The sequence below is a fragment of the Anguilla anguilla genome, chromosome 11, assembly GCF_013347855.1.
Source record: "Anguilla anguilla isolate fAngAng1 chromosome 11, fAngAng1.pri, whole genome shotgun sequence".
Lineage (NCBI taxonomy): Eukaryota > Metazoa > Chordata > Actinopteri > Anguilliformes > Anguillidae > Anguilla > Anguilla anguilla.
In genome coordinates, this window is record NC_049211.1 from 13,533,710 (window position 1) to 13,552,028 (window position 18,319).

Consider the following 18,319-nt stretch of genomic DNA (forward strand, 5'->3'; position numbering starts at 1 on the left):
GGAGAGGGGAGGAGGGGGGGGGATGTCACTCAAAAGGGAATTTATGCTCTTATCTGTGGACTCATGTTTCAGAAGTGCCAAATTTGAAGCCTCAATGACTAAATCATACAGTCCCCCCATGTCTACAGCTACAGAAGCAAGGCGGTGACAGGAGTACACATGTAGCTTCTCTGCCCCCCCCCCCCCCCCATCGAACAGGGGGCGGATCACGCCGAGCTGGGCTCAGGTGCGGTCAGTCTGGCTTCGGCGCAGGTGTGATGCGTGCAGTCCGCCCCTCTCACAGGAAGGGGAAGTGAAACGGGCCGTTTCCTCTGCGCTGTTCGGGGGGGGATGAAAGCCAGCCGGCGTCACGGCCGCGGGGAGCGCTGGCTTCTGTTCAGCAGGCCTCTCTCTCTCAGATCAACCGTGTGGTGGAATCATAAGCCCTGTACGAGCAAGACATCGGGAGCATGCCTCAAGTACTGTTTCTGTCAGAGTCCTCCTGTGTTTGTCTCTGTCAGATACGCCATCAACAGCCAATATGTTTCTGTATTCAGGTAAAAAAAAAAATAATAATGTGAACTGGAAAACCTGCTGAGAAATTAAGTCTTAAGGCTACATTATAGATATAAAGATAGAAGCACAATAGCAGTTACTTCTTTATGCCTTCCTTCTTGAATTAAGTTTTTTTTTTTTTTTGACTTCAGGTTCTCAAAAATAGTGATAGTCTTACCTTATTTGATCCAGAAAACGACAAAAACACAGTCTCAGTGTGTCTACGTGTGTGCTTTTGTCTATACTACTGCATGTTATGATAGAAGTTGAAAAGCACTAATTCTCATAAGTGCATGTTTAATCTGGAGAAACCTCAAACCTTAGGTCTGACCTGCTTTTAATGCTTATTCTTTGCTCCTGGGTTTAATCAAAACCAGTCTGACTCCAGAAGAACAAAAGAGAAATTTGCATTTTAGGATTGTATCTTGATCCTTGAACTTCAGATCCACATGGAACATATGAATTGGGACATTACCCATGTAGACCAAGGCAGACATACAGTTTATGTGGTTTTATTTACTGTTGAAAGAAATGTGCAAGTACACCCATTTCTGCCTGTTCATTTTTCATCCATTACCTATAACTGTTAAATATACTATTAATACTAGTTCATCATTGCTACGAACAATAATACAAGCATTATGTTCTTCAAAGTAATTATGGGTTTTTTAAGGTGGTTAGCAAACGGCAATTTCTACTTTGAAATGGTGGTTTTGAAAATGAATTTCCTGTATGCTCAGGTCTGTAATTTTGAGTTGATTTGGAGCTTTGGCATTTTTCTGGTCACTTCCTGACAAAAGTGATATGCCAAACACCAAATGAAAATCTTACCTGTTCATCTTCTGGTTATAGTCTGTTTATGTTGAAGTCATAATTAAGTAGTCACGTGTTTTAAATGTTTTCTAACAATGTTAACCGGCACTTAAAAATGAACTGGAGCCCCATACTTGATGAGAGCGGTTTTACCGTTATATGACCAGTCCTTGGTGCTCTGTGTTAGACGTTAAAGAAGAATGGTGCTGGCCTGAGGGAGGTGTGTGAAGTCTGAGACCACAGCGACTCGCCCCTCCCTGACTTGAAGCCCACCCTGTCTGTGAATCTACAAGCAAAACGCCTCCTTTTATCACATTTTACTGCTTTCCCTTTCTTTGGTGTGGAAAAGCAGAAATGTGTGATTTATGGCGGGAACGTTGGCCGGCCGTTGCTATAGTGACCGTCACCACCCCCCCCCCCCCCCATGGCAGCATATTCTCATCGGTACCCCTCACAGAGAGATAAGGTTATCTGCCGGGATTGTGTGCTGCCCTTTGTTGATCCTAAGGCAGCAGTGCGGCATAATGGTCAGCAGTTTCCCTTGTAACCAGGGAGCTGCACGCTTGAATCCCGAGTGAGGCACAGCCGCTGAGGGACATAATCGCTACATTGGGTATCCAGCTGAGCGCTTGGATAATAATTAACCCGCAGGTCTGCCTGCATAAGCAGCAGAGCAGAGCACAGTTAAGCAATAAACAGACGATAACGATTCATACACCTGTCTTAAGGGCTAGCGAATTCCCGAGTGTGCATTGGAGAGTCCATCCGCATACTTTTTCTTGGGGTTCATTTTCAGATCCTTACAGCTTTTTTCTACAGGTAAATTTTAAAGAATTTCAGTTTCCATTAAGAGACTGTATGCAATCACAGAGAAACTGTAAGGTCAGCCACTGACAGTTGTTCAGGGAATAGTCCTACGTGCTCTTTAAGGGAAAGATCTTTATTCACTCTAATTCAGGTCTGAGGTATTGAGCTGCTGTAAAGGAAACTGTGGACCTGTTCACCCACAGTGGCTCGTAGCTCAGACCCGTCTCTGGGACCTGTATAATAATATAATAGTGAAATGAAATGGTTATGTTCATTAATCACATACAGTGGCCAAAGTGCATGGTCAGGAATGTCCGGTTGAACTGAAGCTACTCTGCAGACATGATCGTGATCGGAGTCCACGTTATCCACGCTTTGGGAGAATTTACTCTCATTAAGGCGTCGGTATTGTGTAAATATCGGTATTACTCAGATTGTTAATGTACTGTATTTATGTTTTGGATGTGGTCCACCGCTGCATCGATTGCTCGAGGGCAAAGAAAACGAAACGGAACCTTGTTATCCAGGTTTTTAAATGTTGCCTGTCAGTCATCCATATTCAGTCAGTGAAAGCTTTTCTCGAGGTGAAAAAACCAAATGGTTTGGTTAGTCGTGCTGAATGTTGTCACTGCTTTGATGCACATCAAACGGTCATCCCTGAAACATTATCTGGTCCTTAGCTGACCCCTGCTGGTGGGGATTTATATTGCATCTTCTGGTGATGGGGTTGAGAGTGTGAGTGAATCTGGGTGGAAGGTGTTTTCTACCTCTGTATAACTGGAAATCGCAGCGTAGCATTGAGGGGAAATGTGAACGTGCGGTAAGCGGCAGGTATTCCTGGGTGATGCTCACTGGTTTTTGCTCGGTGTTTCTCGTGCAGTCAGATGTCAGGAGTCGCGCGGACACCGTGCGCTGTCAGCAGGATCGACTTCGTTCGTTAACAGACGGTGGCTGCAGGTGGAATTTAAGAAGGGAAATGCACAAAGTCAAGACAGCCCAAACAGTTTGAATATTTAAAGTAGTGAATTAACATTTTTATTCGGTGAATGTGCATGTTTCTTGCTGCCTGGACACACGTGGATGAGGTGAGAAATGTGTGAGATTTAAATACAGGTAAAAATATACTGTATTCTTTAGGGCACCTTTTCAGTTTATTATAAAAAAAACTGTGCCTTCACCAGGAATGTAATTCTCCACTTTGAATATAAAAGCTGATATTTCTTTTATCATGATGGTGATTGCTGTTACAGACAGACAGACTGTATTGCCGTGCATTTAAGGTTTTCCACTCGAATGTCAGTTTATGTGAATAATAAACCTGTGTCCAAGTGTACGTTGTATATATGATGCTGCACATTACAGAGGTATAGCGTTCTTTTGGTACTCTACTGTACAGTATTAGCAATAGTAAGATGCTCTGGAATAGACCTGATGTAATTATGCATAGTTCTTGTAATGAACCTTTTTTTTAAATAAACATTGCTTGCCATAGATGTCCTCTGGTTTGGTGTTGATTTGGGTGTGGCATTGGAATGGGTTCCGACAGAATGCACTTTATTCCACAGGTTCAACATATTATTCTTAACATTGAAAGTTGTTATTCCACCATTGCTGTCAAGTTTGAAGTGCTCTGATTGGTTGGCTCATGATGAATATTCATGAGGGAATACAGAAGCTCACAGTGGTTTGTATCTGAAACATCTACTCCTGTGGAGTTTTCCCTACACAGCGGTGCCTTGTGATCCAGTAGGATCCACTGACCCAACAGTCTACTGCTAGTGTAGGACATTGCATGTGTGTGTGTGTGTTAGTGTGCGAGGGTGTGTGTGTGTTTTAGTGTGAAGCCTGCTCAGTTGTGCTTTCTGTTAAGCAGGTGTGTTGTGTGGTGTTTGGGTTTGTGCGCTTGTGCCTTTAAGAAGTGCGTGAAAGTATGCCATGTGGAGTGCATGTGGGTGCTGTGTTGCCTCTGAACACCGTGTTCTGTGGGAAAACCAGGGTACAGAATGCAGACGGAGAGAGAGAGAGAGGGAGGGAGAGAGAGGGGAGGGGCAGATGAGCGTAGAGAGAGATACTTGACGTAGACTAGCATGCCCACTGTCTGCTGTATGTGTTGCTGGTATTATTTCTTGCATTGAATTTGTGACCTGATTTGTAATCGTCTGCGCTGTGATGTGGTGCTGCTGGAGCTCTGTGTGAGAGCGGGAGAATCTGCAGGCAGAAGAGAGGGTGACGCACACTCAGGCAGGGAGAGGAGGTGTAGAAACGGCAAGGAAAAAGAGGGAGGCTGAGCAGCAAAAATAGAGAAGTGTCAGGACAGGATTGAGAAGAGAAGAGCGGGAAGGAGTGAACATGGTTCGGTAGGTTCCAGTACGGAAGGTAGTGTGTGCGGTGCATGTGTGTGGTGTGTGTGGCGTGTGTTGTTTGGTGTTTGTGTAGCGTGTGGGCGAGAGGGTGTCAGAGCTGGGACGATGGTGTGAGGATGCTACTCGTATCCGCGCCAGCATGTCATTGGTGGGCAGGGGCAGTGTGGAGCTGCTTGGTCAGCATGGCACCGGTTACCGTAGCCAGATAGCGGCCGGCATCATGCCAGGGCGGCCCATGGACTGCTTCAGGACCGTCTCCAAACGGATCGGACGCCTCTTCCGCCGCCTGCCCAAATCCAGGTCCTGGTCGGATAACCTGAAGCTGATTGACACGCCCAGCAAGTCCTACTCCCTCACTCTCTCAGGTAGGAGATGCACTCCCCCTCACCCTCTCACCTGCTCAGATAGGAGACGCACACCCCCTCACCCTCTCACCTGCTCAGGTAGGAGATACACACCCCCTCACCCTCTCACCTGCTCAGATAGGAGACGCACACCCCCTCACCTGCTCAGGTAGGAGATGCACACCCCCTCACCCTCTCACCTCCTCAGATAGGAGATGCACACACCCTCACCCTCTCACCTCCTGAGATAGGAGACACACACCCCCTCACCCTCTCACCTCCTCAGATAGGAGATGCACACCCCCTCACCCTCTCACCTGCTCAGATAGGAGACGCACACCCCCTCACCCTCTCACCTGCTCAGGTAGGAGATACACACCTTCTCATCCCCTCACTCTCTCAGGTAGGAGATGCACTCCCCCTCACCCTCTCACCTGCTCAGGTAGGAGATACACACCTTCTCATCCCCTCACTCTCTCAGGTAGGAGATGCACACCCCCTCACCCTCTCACCTGCTCAGGTAGGAGATACACACCTTCTCATCCCCTCACTCTCTCAGGTAGGAGATGCACTCCCCCTCACCCTCTCACTTGCTCAGGTAGGAGATACACACCTTCTCATCCCCTCACTCTCTCAGGTAGGAGATGCACACCCCCTCACCCTCTCACCTGCTCAGGTAGGAGATGCACACCCCCTCACCCTCTCACCTGCTCAGATAGGAGACGCACACCCCCTCACCCTCTCACCTGCTCAGGTAGGAGATACACACCCCCTCACCCTCTCACCTGCTCAGATAGGAGACACACACCCCCTCACCCTCTCACCTGCTCAGGTAGGAGATGCACACCCCCTCACCCTCTCACCTGCTCAGATAGGAGACGCACACCCCCTCACCCTCTCACCTGCTCAGATAGGAGACGCACACCCCCTCACCCTCTCACCTGCTCAGATAGGAGACGCACACCCCCTCTCCTGCTTGGGTAGGAGATTCTCACTCCTCACCTGTTCTGGTAGGAGAGACTCCCCTTTGTCAGGAGTCGCTGTGTGTGTTATTGCCCAGCCGTCTGAAAAGATGTTGTATGAAACACAGAACGGCATGCGTCCTCTAAAGCAGCGGTCCCCAGTCCTGGTCCTGGAAAGCCGCAGGGTCTGCTACTGTTTGTTGTTGCGCAGTACTTGATCAGTTACAGCAGCTGATCACACGGCTAACTCTTGGGTCTGAATCAGTTGCTGATCTTAAGGCAAAAACCAAAACCAGCAGACTGGCTCTGTGGGACAGGCCTGAGGATCACCGCTTTAAGGGAACAGGACTGCTGTTTGTACCGGGGACATGCAGCCGAGGCTCTGAGCGCTGGGATTCAGAGAAATGCCGCGGGAGGGAGACAATAGAGACTGGAGCGTTTGTCCCTGTCTGTGACGTGGGCACGAAAGAATGAAGAAGTCATTACAACAATGTACTCGAGCCCCGATCGCCATGGAAACCCCCTAAAGGCTTGTGGGATGGGAGACCCCTGAAATTCCGCGGAGCATGGAACAGGGATGACCTGCTCCCCAGTCATGATGACTGCTGCTTTGTTGAATCTTTATCATTCTTATTCATGTGTGGATTTGTGTAGCATGAATAATTACCCGAGCCAACTAGTAAATGTAACTTTTTTTATACGTGTCCAGAATCTGTACAGCCATTTTGGATCTAAATTTAATCCCTATATTTCAAAAGCTATTTTGAATACAGAACCCAAACTTCAGACTTAAAATAAATGCATAAGGAATGTGTATATAATTATTGACCAGAATTGAATGCTGCTTTTGGCTTGTAATTCAGAGATCGCAGGTTCAATTCCTAGGTAAGACTGTATCTGTGTTTCAACCACTGTCTGTCAGTATCTGTCCTCAGTTTCCTTATTAGCAGTGCATTGTGGGGAGTAGTAAACTGTGTCAATTGCACCACTAGATGGAGACAGGTGCAGCAAAGTGCTGTTTTTTCTTTCCCTGCAATTCTACAAGGGAATTTACTTATATTGGATCAATAGTGCCAGTGCTCATCACAGAAAAAAAAATATTTTGGCTTTCAAAAAAGGGGTGCTTATCTGGGGAAAAATAAACAAATAAAAAATGGTTCGGACAAAAACATTCTTCTAAAATAGTTATTGAACCAGAAGAAGGCTGATGCATTTCTGAAATAGACTCCTTTGTCAGAGCTCTGATGAAAAAAATCTTCCTCCGAAACACATTACTGTCCTTATGGTTTGATAAATATTTTAAAAGGGTGATGCTGTCTGAACCTTTTTTTGTCACATACTATTTACTTGTTCTTGCATGCCTACAACCTGACCATAATCACATATGTGCCCTGATACATTGTGTATCCACATAAATTACATTTGTGAAGTCGTCCTTTCTTCCTGCTTTTGTCTCCTGTGTGGTACTTTGCGTGTATTTTCCAAGTTGTGTTTTGTTGTGCACTGTCCCTAATTCCTGATTGGTGCTCTGTGTGCTGTTCCCAGCTCCTGACTGGTTGCATTCTGTTGTGTCACATTTCCTCCAGACAGCAGCTACCCATGTCTTCTGGAATGCCCTGGACTCGTCCAGAAGGATATAAACTGGAATGATGGACAGACAGAGGATGCCCCGCCCCCAGGGAGATGCTCTGTCAATGACCAGGTAAGCGACACAGTCTTCCTCAAAGGTCACAGAGAAGTTATTTATTGCACAGCATCTGGAAACATGAGAAATTGTGCTACTGCAGAAATGCATCAAAGGACATGCAGGTGCCAGGGGATAGGGGGCGCTGCAGAGCACGTGGGATTCTCACAAAGCTTAAGAATATACCTCAATGCAGAGAGTATTTGTTTAAAGGGACTGTCTGCAGAGTTAGATGCATTGTGTGTCAGGCAGGAAGTTATTAAGGGAAGGCGCCGGATCAGAAATCAAAATATCATCACTGCGTGTATGTCTGTGTGTGTCGGAGTGTGTGCGCGCGCACGTGCAAGCGATACAGAGACACGGAAATGCAGGATTAATAGAAACTAGCTAATTGCTGACAAACTTAATACTCTGTTCACTGTGCAAATGAACCTTATAGCAGGAGGGAGTATTTCTCAAAGGAACAGCTGTGGTTCCTTGGCTTGCCTGCCTTAAATTGAGCTGATTGGCTGCCTGACGAGTCAGTAAACATTCTCTAAAAGGCAGCTTTGATTGGCTGTCTGATCTGTGCTCAGTTCGTGTCATGCGTCACATTGTCACGGCTGACTTTGGTAGGGTTCGCTAGCTATTCAAATCACAGTGTGGCAAAGTGTGTTGATTGCATTTATTTGCATAATTTATGCACTCCACATTTTAAATTGACAAACTAAGGCTACGTTTACACTGCACATCTTGATGCCCAGTTTCACTTTTTGCCTGTATTGTACACATGGACTCATTTGACAAATGTAGGCTGAATAATTTGCTCTGGGTAAGAATGCTAAATGCTTAAATGTGCGTAGTGTATATCGCTCTGATTTATGAGTGCCCTCTGGTGTGTGATAATATCACTGCACTTGCACATGATGGCTCACAATAGGCCAGTGCTTAGTGATGTTTATCGTGATCTTGCAGAACACCTTCATGCAATTGGAACAACTGGAACAACTAGACACTTTAGTAGTTTCCCCCTTTCTTTATTTATTATTTTGGCCAGTAATTACAAGGTGCCTTGACAGAGGCTTCTATAAAGCAAAACTGTAGATTGAGCCTATTAAAATTAAAATAGTTTTTATAAATCAGATGGGGGCAGTAGCTCACCTGAATGCAGTTATTTAAAAATGGTTTTACATTAATTTATTTACATGATTCTACATGGTCTTATGCACAGTGGTAACTGTGAAAGGACATGCAGATTGTGTGCGAAGAGATCTTCTCTCTCTCTCGTAGATGTGCATTCTCACTCCCTCTTTCATAGAGGAAGTGGCTTTGGCTGGGGCTGAGAGCAGTTACATGCAGGAAAGAGATAAAAGGGGGAGGGGCCTGTGCTCACGCTCGCTGTGAACTCAGAAGCAGACACACCACAGAGACGGAACAGGCGAGAGCGCGGGCACCGGTATGCTTCACTCTGCAGCCGTGAAAGAAGGAGGAAGAGTCAGGCTGTAGCTGAGACTGAGTGCAAAACAGGGAAAGACAGAGAGAGAGAAAGAGAGAGAGAGAGAGAAAAAGAGGGGAAAGAGAAGACATAGAGAGAGCAACCGGAAGTCCCGTTGAAAGTGTCAGACGCAGGTGCAATAGCGGAAGCGCTGCTCTCATAGGAGGAAGGTTGGACTGCAGCGGAACTCATACACCTGCCTGGTGTGGCTAATGTGTGTGTGTGAAGGCTACGTATCGCAAAGCGGAGAGAGACGGAACCTGCCGCGCCCCATCCTTTTTCTCTGGGACGTCCTGACACCTGCGCCATGAGAACTACTGACTCCTGAGAGGAATAGTGCTGCTACTTCACCCACACCCTGACCCCCCACCCCTCCCCCCCAAACCGAAGACCGAAGACCAGGCCTCCATGAAGGGAAGTATCAGCATGAGCAGCGGATACTGCAGCCAGGACGAGGAGAGCGACGACTTCGCCTTTTTCACCGCCAAAAGTTCCTTCTTCCACCAGGCACAACAGCAGGAGACCAAGGTAGTGATCAAAAGTGCCCACGGTGGGCCTTTTTTCAACCGGCAGCCAGCCAGTGGTGGGTCAGGAGCCAGTAAACGGTCCGTCTGTGATCAGTGAGCGGTCATCCCTGCGGTCATGGTCATCAGGGAAAGTTACTTGGCTGATGGAAAGTTTCTGAAAACTGTTATCTGCAGATTATCTGCTCAGTGTGTCTTCTACGCCGTCTTTAGCCTCGTGTCTGGGGAACATGGTGTCCTGCTGATCACTCTGAGCTGACTTTGTAGCATGTTCTGAGAGAGTCCGAGAAGGCAGAGCGCTGAATGTATTAATGTGCTGGAGTGTGTCATTCGAAAGAATGCATCCGCTCTGCTGCTGATACCGTTAAATGTTGATCAGCAATGCTTGTTAATGTTGGAATCTGAGGTGTTAGATTCACTCTACGCGGCAAGGCAGAGTTTAAACAGGAGTTGGCTGTGTAGTACACTCTTAGCTGTAGTTGTGTATACAATGTTGTTGTACACTTGAGCAACCAGCGAATCTTAGTCGATTCCGTCAGTATTCAGCTGTATAAATGCATTGTATGTAAATAGTGTAGTTTGCTTAAAGCCGAAATGTAATGTAATGAAACAGGATGTGATGGCGAGGGTGTTATAATGCAACAGCCTTGAGCAATCTGCTTTCTGCTCACACAAACCTTCCTGGAGCCATTTCAGCAAGAATGATTGTGGCTCCTCTAGTAAGTCTGCCGGCTGTGTTCCGGGGAACTGTCTTAACTGGTGTTTCGCACGGTGACCGAGAGATAGCCTATATCAGTGACTTCTCTCAACCTTCAAGATATATCGCCCATGGTTGGGGCCAATTTCAGTTCAGTTAGGCCAAGAAATAAGCTAGATAGAATTCAGTGAATTAACTGAAAAATGCATTTTTAAATTCATGAATTGAATTACGATCCATTCCCTGACCTGACTGAACTAAACTCGAGTGTCACGTCTGCATTCTCCTCATACGAGGTGAGAAAAAGTTTTCTGTTTTGTGCTGTATTTTCCGAATAATTTCTGGCTGTCAACACTCCCCACCTCCACAGCACTGATAAGCAATTCACCTGCCGCTTTGATCTACTGAAGGGCACACATCACAGAAAAATCAAAATGGTGGAGGCGAAGGCCGCTAGATTCAAGTGGGGCAAAAAGTTGTGCGTCAGAACTGTACAGCCGGTAGAAAAACATGCGCGGTGAGACACGTTTGTTTTTCCTCAGACCACATGCCCCTGTCAGCGGGAACGCTCTGTGCTCATGTTCTGCTAGCGTTCCGCGATAATGTGACGCTGCTATGGTTCTGAATGAGTGAGACCGAACAGGCTGAGGAGGAGACATGGACAGAGATTCAGATTTGGGTTGTGTGTGCGCGTGTGCATGTGTGTGTTTGTGTGTGTGTGCATGTGCATGCGCCAAAAACCATCACAGACACCACCACCCCCCCTCCCCCTCCCACCGCCGTCTGTCTTCCTCTCTGGGGTTTGACATGCGGAAGAACACACACCACTTTGTTTTCACAAGAGAAAATTGTACATGATAGTTTAGTTAATTACCTTCCTCCTTTTCCAGAATTAATTACAGGCTAAAACACAAAAAGATTGATTTTCTCAACAAGGCAAACCTTTGAATTTGACTGAAAACTGAGAATTTTGCTGATACAACTTTACTGATGAATATAACTGATCATAACATACATACATATATTGTATATTTATGTGAGACAGACCTAAAATGTATGCTCCTGTATGTCAGCAAGCTTCATATTTTAAAATGAAAAAATGTATCCTTGCATGATTTAAATGACATATTTGGCTAGCTGTGAGGTATTGAGAAATACAATATATTTCAGACCATGCAAGGCCAGTGGCATTGATGTGACACTTAAATATTCTGCAGAGTTGTTTGTTTGAAAAGTGTTTGATTGTAAACATGGAGGAATGACACTTTTTTTGGTGGTTAGCATGTAAATGTGCTGGAGGCACCCTCTTGGGGAAATGTATTGCAGTTGAACAGATGCTAGCTGTGCCTTTTAATCAGGTTTTGAAACTTTTTTTAAATTAGTTTTCCCCTCTGTTCTCGTGTGACTAATTTGATGGCTTCATTTTTGGTCTAGGGGAATGTTTTTGTTTTTGTTTTTTTTTGGTCGCGCAGCACTCTATCAGCGTTGTAATTGTGAGCAGTTTCCTGTCTTGTTCGTGCCTCCATGATCAGCACAATCTTGTGTGCAACATGAGTTAACCTACTGTATCATAAATCTAATTTTAGAGAGTTTATAGTCTTATATAGATGGCTGACTGGTCCACCTGTAAGTTTTGCTATCCATCACAGTGATCTCTGCTGTAAATATACTAGGACTATGAAATTGCTTCCAGATCAGCAGTCTTAAATTTCCTCTGCAGTTAAAATCTTCTGTTCAGGGGACAGGACAGAAACTGTCTTTCTGAAGTGACATCCCCCAAGTTGACACCTGACCTTTGAACTGGAAGTGCTTGGCCTTCCTGAACCCACTGGGGTTTGTGGTTTTGGCTGGAAAGTTGGTGGGTGCTGTGCAGTCGCTGATGAAAGCAGCAGCAGCAGAAATCTTCAGTTGAGGTCTCTGGAGGAGCACGTTTGGAGCGCCTTAATGAGCCTCAGGCAGATGTTTGCCCATTTCCTGTCCTTTGGGTGGGTCCCCTTTTCGTCAAACTGGGTCCTCAGACTACACCGACATTCCTCAGCACGCTAAATGGTTGATTGGAAGAGATTGGGCACAAACCACTGACACATCCGCACTCTCCCTGTCTTCCCCCCCACCCCCCCAAAATGAAACCAGTGGAGACAGTGACACTGACATTAAAGCACAGCTTTGCACTTCATGTGCAGCAAAAACACCCCAGCGTCATAAAAAAAGCACCCCACCTTCAGGGACCGTGCTTTATGTCATAAAGAGATCAATGAAGGGTTTTTTTTATTTATTTATAGAAAGCCTGACTTAAACTCAAATAGCTGCAGTCACATATTTTTCAGTAATGTAAGTTTTAGCAGAGGAAAGAGGGTGATGGGGATCAAGCACAGAGCTCCAAATGAAAGTGATTCAGCTTCATTAAGCCCAATAAAATTTCATAGAAATTAGATTTCCTCTTCCTTTTTAATCTCACATTACCTCCTCTCTTTGTGTTGTCTGATGTCTCCCTCCTCAAAGCAGTCATTTGCACAGGAAGTGCTGGTCTTGGTAATGGACAGCTCGCTGGATCTCACAGATAATAGATCTAATCAAAGGCAAAGGGTTTCCGTTGTGCTGACTGAGGAATAAACAGGTTTTGCAAAGCATTGAATTTGCTTCCTGAACACTTTGCTCTGATCAACAAAATTCCTACTGGATCACACCCCTCCCCCTCTTGGTACATTACAAAAAATGTTAATCCTCCAAAAAAGCTAAAAAGGAACAAATGCTGATTTTCTGATTTCTGGAGTCTGGTGGCCACACTGTATCTTCTGGTTCCTCTGTGTCTTCTGAAGCTCAACCTTGAGATTCTTCTGCAGTCATTGTGGTGAATAGAGAACAAGACTGTTAATCCTCACAGCCGTCTTATTACTGTGTTCACTGTTAATACTCATTACCATCTCATTACTGCTTTCACCGAACAGCTCATACTGTGTCTCAGTAATAAGTGGAAGATCATCACTTCAACTATTTCAGTAAAAAAGTGAGGAAATACTGTGGTTTTGATGATGGACATGCATGAAGTATGTCTTTGTATATTCCTCTAAGGATTGGAAGATTGCTACATTCATTTAATGAAATGAATGTAGTACCCCTTTGGTCCCCCCTAATTCCAAACTCTTGGTGCTAGGAAAAGTAATATCTGAAGAATCGTCTAGAATCCTTGCTCATATAGAAGTGCATGCCCGCACATGAAAAGAGTAACAGACAAAGCTTGAGAATTTGAATCGCCAGACCTCTTGGTTGAACAGGATTGCCCACCTTACCCACCATCAAATAGCAGCAGAAAGGCTGAGCACTGGACGCTGAAGCTATGAGGTCTGGTACAGCCTGCGGTGCTGTGTTTGTTTGTTTTTAAGAAGAGAAAGACTCTTCAGCCCCTCCTCCCCAGAGTAAGCATTCAGACAGGAAACCAAAACAGCCGTTTGAAGTTTCTCCTGCGCCCTCCTTTCACACGTGAAATGGCGGCCTTTGTTGACTGATTTGGTGGTGGGAGGTGTGCTTTGTGGTCTTGGCAGTTTTGATTTGTTAACCTCCTGATCTTCCAGTGATTTGGGAGCAGATAAAAAAAACTTTTATTTAGGCATGATGTAACTCCATGACTGATTGTCAAGGTCATAATGGCAAACTCCATCAAGACAATATGGAAGACGCATCAACATTGTAAGAAGTGTTACTTTTGGCAGACTGCACTGCAGTAGATTCATCTGATTCACAGCCATTAGCATAGCACATGCTCTTTGAGTCCCAGAATCCCACTGCTCTGTCACATCAGTCTTTCTTCTTAGCATAAATCCATCAGCACTCACTGAAATCGCTTCCTTAAGAACGGAACATTGCTAACTTATATTTGTAGTTAATGCACTGGGCATCCTGCCTTTCATTTCAAGAGTGCACTTTTCTTTTCTTTATAATCAATTATCATCCCAAGCTTCTCTCTCCCCCCTCTTTCTCATTCTAATTCACATTTTCTCTCCCTCTTTCTCTCTTCTTCTCTCTTCCTGTCTCTCCTGCTTCTTGCTCTCATTCTCACTTTCACTCTCTCGCACTCTCTCTCTCTATCTCTCTGTCTCTGACTGCAGGGTACAGATGGCCCTGACAATGGTATTATTGAGGTCCACCTAAAGCTACGGAGGCCTATCTCCGTGGAGACGGATGGTGGGAGCTCAGACAGCAGCGCTGTCTCCAAACTTCCGGCCGAGGAGGTCAAGCGAATTCATGTGAGCAGCAGCACTACAGTCCAAGAGGTCATTCAAGGCCTGCTGGGAAAATTCAGCGCGCAGAACGACCCCTCCAGGTTCACCCTTTACCGCCAGACGCACCGCGACGGCCAGGGTGAGGCGCTGTTGTGTGATGTCTTCACCATCATCAGCATCATGAAAAAGAGTAGAATTTGTGTGTGTGTGTGTGTGTGTGTGTGTGTGTGTGTGTGCGTGCGCACACACATGCACATGTATGTTTGTGTTTATACGTGAACTTGATCCTTAAGGTATGGAAGGACTGACAGAGTGCTCGAAACAGTATAAAAAGGTGAAGAGATGAGCCTGGATTGGCTGAATGCCATGCCTCCCCTGTTCTCAGGTTGCTATGTTTCTCCATCAGATGTTTTCCAGAAGCTGTCCCTGTCAGAGCATCCCCTGTGTCTGCGGAAGGGGGCGCAGCCTGAGCCTGATTCGAAGCCCTTGACGTTCGAGCTGAGAGAGAATGACGCGGCAGGTGTGGAGGTCAGTGCTTACAAACAGTCCTGTCCGCAGTCTCTCTCCTTTACCGTTTGTAGCATGCAGACAAACACTCACATGCAGTGCCTTTTTTACTTTAGTATGAGGTAATAACTAAGTTGCAGAAATCAATCATTTGACAACTTGGCAAATGTAGGTATAGTCTCCTACATCTGATCAGATTTTGGTACAGCACGATGATTCTGCCATTCCCTGATTCAGTAATACCACAAGAATGCTGTTGCATTTTTTATCAAACGCTCTTACTGTATCCAGCCATGATGACTGAGTGGTACACGTAGTGGTAAACTCTGGATTGTGTTATTAATAATAAATAATTAATACACTGTGGTTCTTCCATAATACTGTTTAGTAAATCGGTTTAGTAAAGTGATCTCATGGTGTGACGACCGTGCAGAAGGACTGAAAATTCTCAAAAGTGCTGTTTATGTATAATGTCAGAAAGAATGCCAGTTGATGCAATTCATGGTACAAAGTATGTGTGCAATGACCACTTCAGTAGAACGCACTGCTCCCATGAGATGCTGTACTGTAGCAGGGATACACTGATTGGAGGGGCAGTAATGAGTGACGCTTTCTTCATCTCCTCCCCCTCCCCCTCCCCTTAGTGGTATGCCTTCTCAGTCCCTGAGCTGCAGAACTTCCTGACGATCCTGACGAAGGAGGAGGAGCTACGGGTGAGGCAGGTGGAGCGCAGGTACAAGCAGTACCGGGAGAAGCTGTGCCAGGTGCTGCAGGAGGCACAGGGCAAGCCCGGGTAGAGCCACACCCACAGCCCCAGAGCCTCGCCCACAAAACAGGCTAATGTGGGGATTCGGCTGTGTTCAGGACACACTCCACCAATCCCTGCCCCTCTCTGTGGATAAAGGCCAAAACTACTGCTGGGGGGCGGGCCAAAGACGCACAAACAACCAATGGGGGATGGAAAGGTGTGCTCAGGACAATCTAAGAATAGCGCCGCCCCTCTCGGTGGATGAAGCTGCACACTACTGCTGGGGCAGGGCCAAGATATAGGGGGGCCATGTCTCTCCGGCTTTAATCGACTTCCACAATGGAGTTTGTGTAAGAGACCACAGCATGCCTCATATGTCAGTCTGTGTGGCGAGTCAGCGCCCATCTTTCAGAGATCTGAGGTATAAGTGGAAGTCAATTAAAATGGTATTTTTTGCCATGTTGGAGTTAGCTGATATGGATAATAAAAGCTAAACCAGGGCACAAGCACACAGCTGGGGCAATTTGCTGTGTTCAGGTTTGCAGAGCTCAGGGTGGGGGGATTTTGGATTTGTGAGCATTTCCTAACTGTCAGATAGAGGTTTTTGGAGAAAGAGTCCTTTGACATGAACGTAAATCTACAAACTGGGCTGTGATTCTTTTTTGTATTTTTAATCCCCTCCTTTTGTCCCAATTTGGAATTCCAAATCATATTCATCATCAGCATTCATTGCAGCAACCTTTACCACTCATCTGAGAGTGCATATAAGCATTTGCTCTCCTCCAAAGCACTATGCTGAGCACTGCCTCTTCACACCGCCGTCTATACGTCAGGCTCGCACAGACACGAGTCAGAGGAAGACAATTCATGTGCAACCTGTCTCTTGATTATTCAGCAGGGGTCGCTAGTGAGCGATAAGATGCTACATGCAATTATGAATTTCCCTTGGGGGCCTGCAAGCCATAGGCAGTTTCTCGATCCCACGCAGTGCCTTAACAGTATGTGCCACACCGTAGCCCTGACTGAGTTTCGATTTATTTCCAGGCTCATAGCATGAAGTACTGATGTTGTGAACAGATCTCTCTCATCTTACTGAAGCTGACTTCATTCAGACATCCCACACTGTTCCTCACCTGCCGCCTTCCATTTGTAAAGTGGCCCTGTTTTTTCTCTGAGGGCAAAATGGCGCCTTTTTCTCTGTACAAACACCCTTTCTGTATTCCACAGCATAATTAGATGCCAAGCAGGTTATTCACCCTCTTAATCGAAGTTTAATCAGTGAATTGGAGATTTATCTAAACAGAAAGTGAAAGTCAGTGGATGTGGGTGATAACTGCAGTGTTTCACAAGTGAGAAGCTCTTCCTCCTACTAGGTGTTGTATGAATGCTTAAACAGGAGTTCCTCTGGGCTTGGCCCTCTCAATAGAGAAGTGAGTACAGAAGCACTTTGTGCTTCTCTCTTTCTGACTTAGTCAGACCGTAATGGAAGGTGAGTACAGAGGTACTTTGTACTTCTCTCTTTCTGACTTAAACAGACAGTAACTGGAGGTGGCAAACCATTTTATACTGAGCTGACAAACACCAGGTAGAAAGTTTCTCCATTCTCTACATCTCTGCTTAGGTGGAGTAAAAATCTGTGGAGATCAGCTGAACAAATGGTACTGTAGAGTGTACTTCTGCATACTTCATGAGGTTAAATGTTTCCAAGTACAAATTATAAGCACCCCACCTCCCACAACCCAACAAGCGCATACACTTCTCACTGTTAGGAGCATGTGTGTAAAGAGTTGTCAAAAATGGTGAAGTGTAAAATACTTATTTTTAATCCAGAAAAGGATTTTACTCCTCACCCAAAATGACACCTCTCCAGGATTCATCCTTCCCTGCATGGGACTCTGGCCTTCAAAGCCCTGCTGTCCCTCCACAAACAGACACAGACCATGTGACACGTGACACATCCTGACAGTCAGAGTGGGTGTGTCACCTGCAGACCATGTGGGGGTTTGTGCCCTAGTCATGATGTAGGCAACCCTGTCGCCACAGATCCCCCCCCCCATCCAAATGCTTAGCAACACAAATTAATCATCAGGCTAATTGAAGGCAGTCTGCCACAGCCACTCATCAATTCACCATTCAGACTCTGCAATCAGGCTCAGAATTAACTGATAATCAGACTACAATCAAGCTCATGGAGCTAAACTCAGACACATCTCAGGCACTCCAGGATCCGGGTTTTCAGGGTTTTCCGAGTTTCAGAGTCCATTAGCACCGTCTTCAGCCCCCCCATTTTAATGCATTTATATTAAAAAAATAAATATCCTGTCATATATCAGGGTTGGATGCGTTGGAGGCAGTCCAAACATTTTTGTGTAATTGCCCGCAGGATGCAGTGCGTAGATGTGGTTGACTGCTGCGTATTTGTAATCATTTTTGAGAAATAAATGTGTACAAATGTCTGTAAAGCTAGTAAATAAAATATAAATCCATTTTACAGACTTGTGAGTGCTCATTTTACATGTACTGCAAGGGCATTTATTCACTACTGGAATGACACCTGACGTTAATATGTGGTCAATTTATCAATTTTTGTATGCATGTTGTGCATAAAAACCTCTAAGAAACAAAAGTTCTGTATCAGGACC

The 18,319-nt window shown here is 45.6% G+C and overlaps 1 protein-coding gene across 2 annotated transcripts; it reads left to right on the plus strand.

The window, feature by feature from the left end:
* The first annotated feature begins 4,178 nt into the window (after nt 1-4,178).
* LOC118207400 (ras association domain-containing protein 5-like) lies at nt 4,179-18,168 on the plus strand. Of its 2 annotated transcripts, XM_035380909.1 has the most exons (5): nt 4,179-4,882; nt 7,410-7,525; nt 14,309-14,561; nt 14,829-14,950; nt 15,574-18,168. In XM_035380909.1, exons 1-5 carry the CDS (start codon nt 4,657-4,659, stop codon nt 15,724-15,726), a joined length of 870 nt encoding a protein of 289 aa, XP_035236800.1. In that variant the 5' UTR covers nt 4,179-4,656; the 3' UTR covers nt 15,727-18,168. The 2 variants fall into 2 exon arrangements, with proteins under 2 accessions (XP_035236800.1, XP_035236801.1); XM_035380910.1 differs by lacking the exons at nt 4,179-4,882; nt 7,410-7,525 and adding an exon at nt 8,863-9,509.
* Nucleotides 18,169-18,319: the final 151 nt, after the last annotated feature.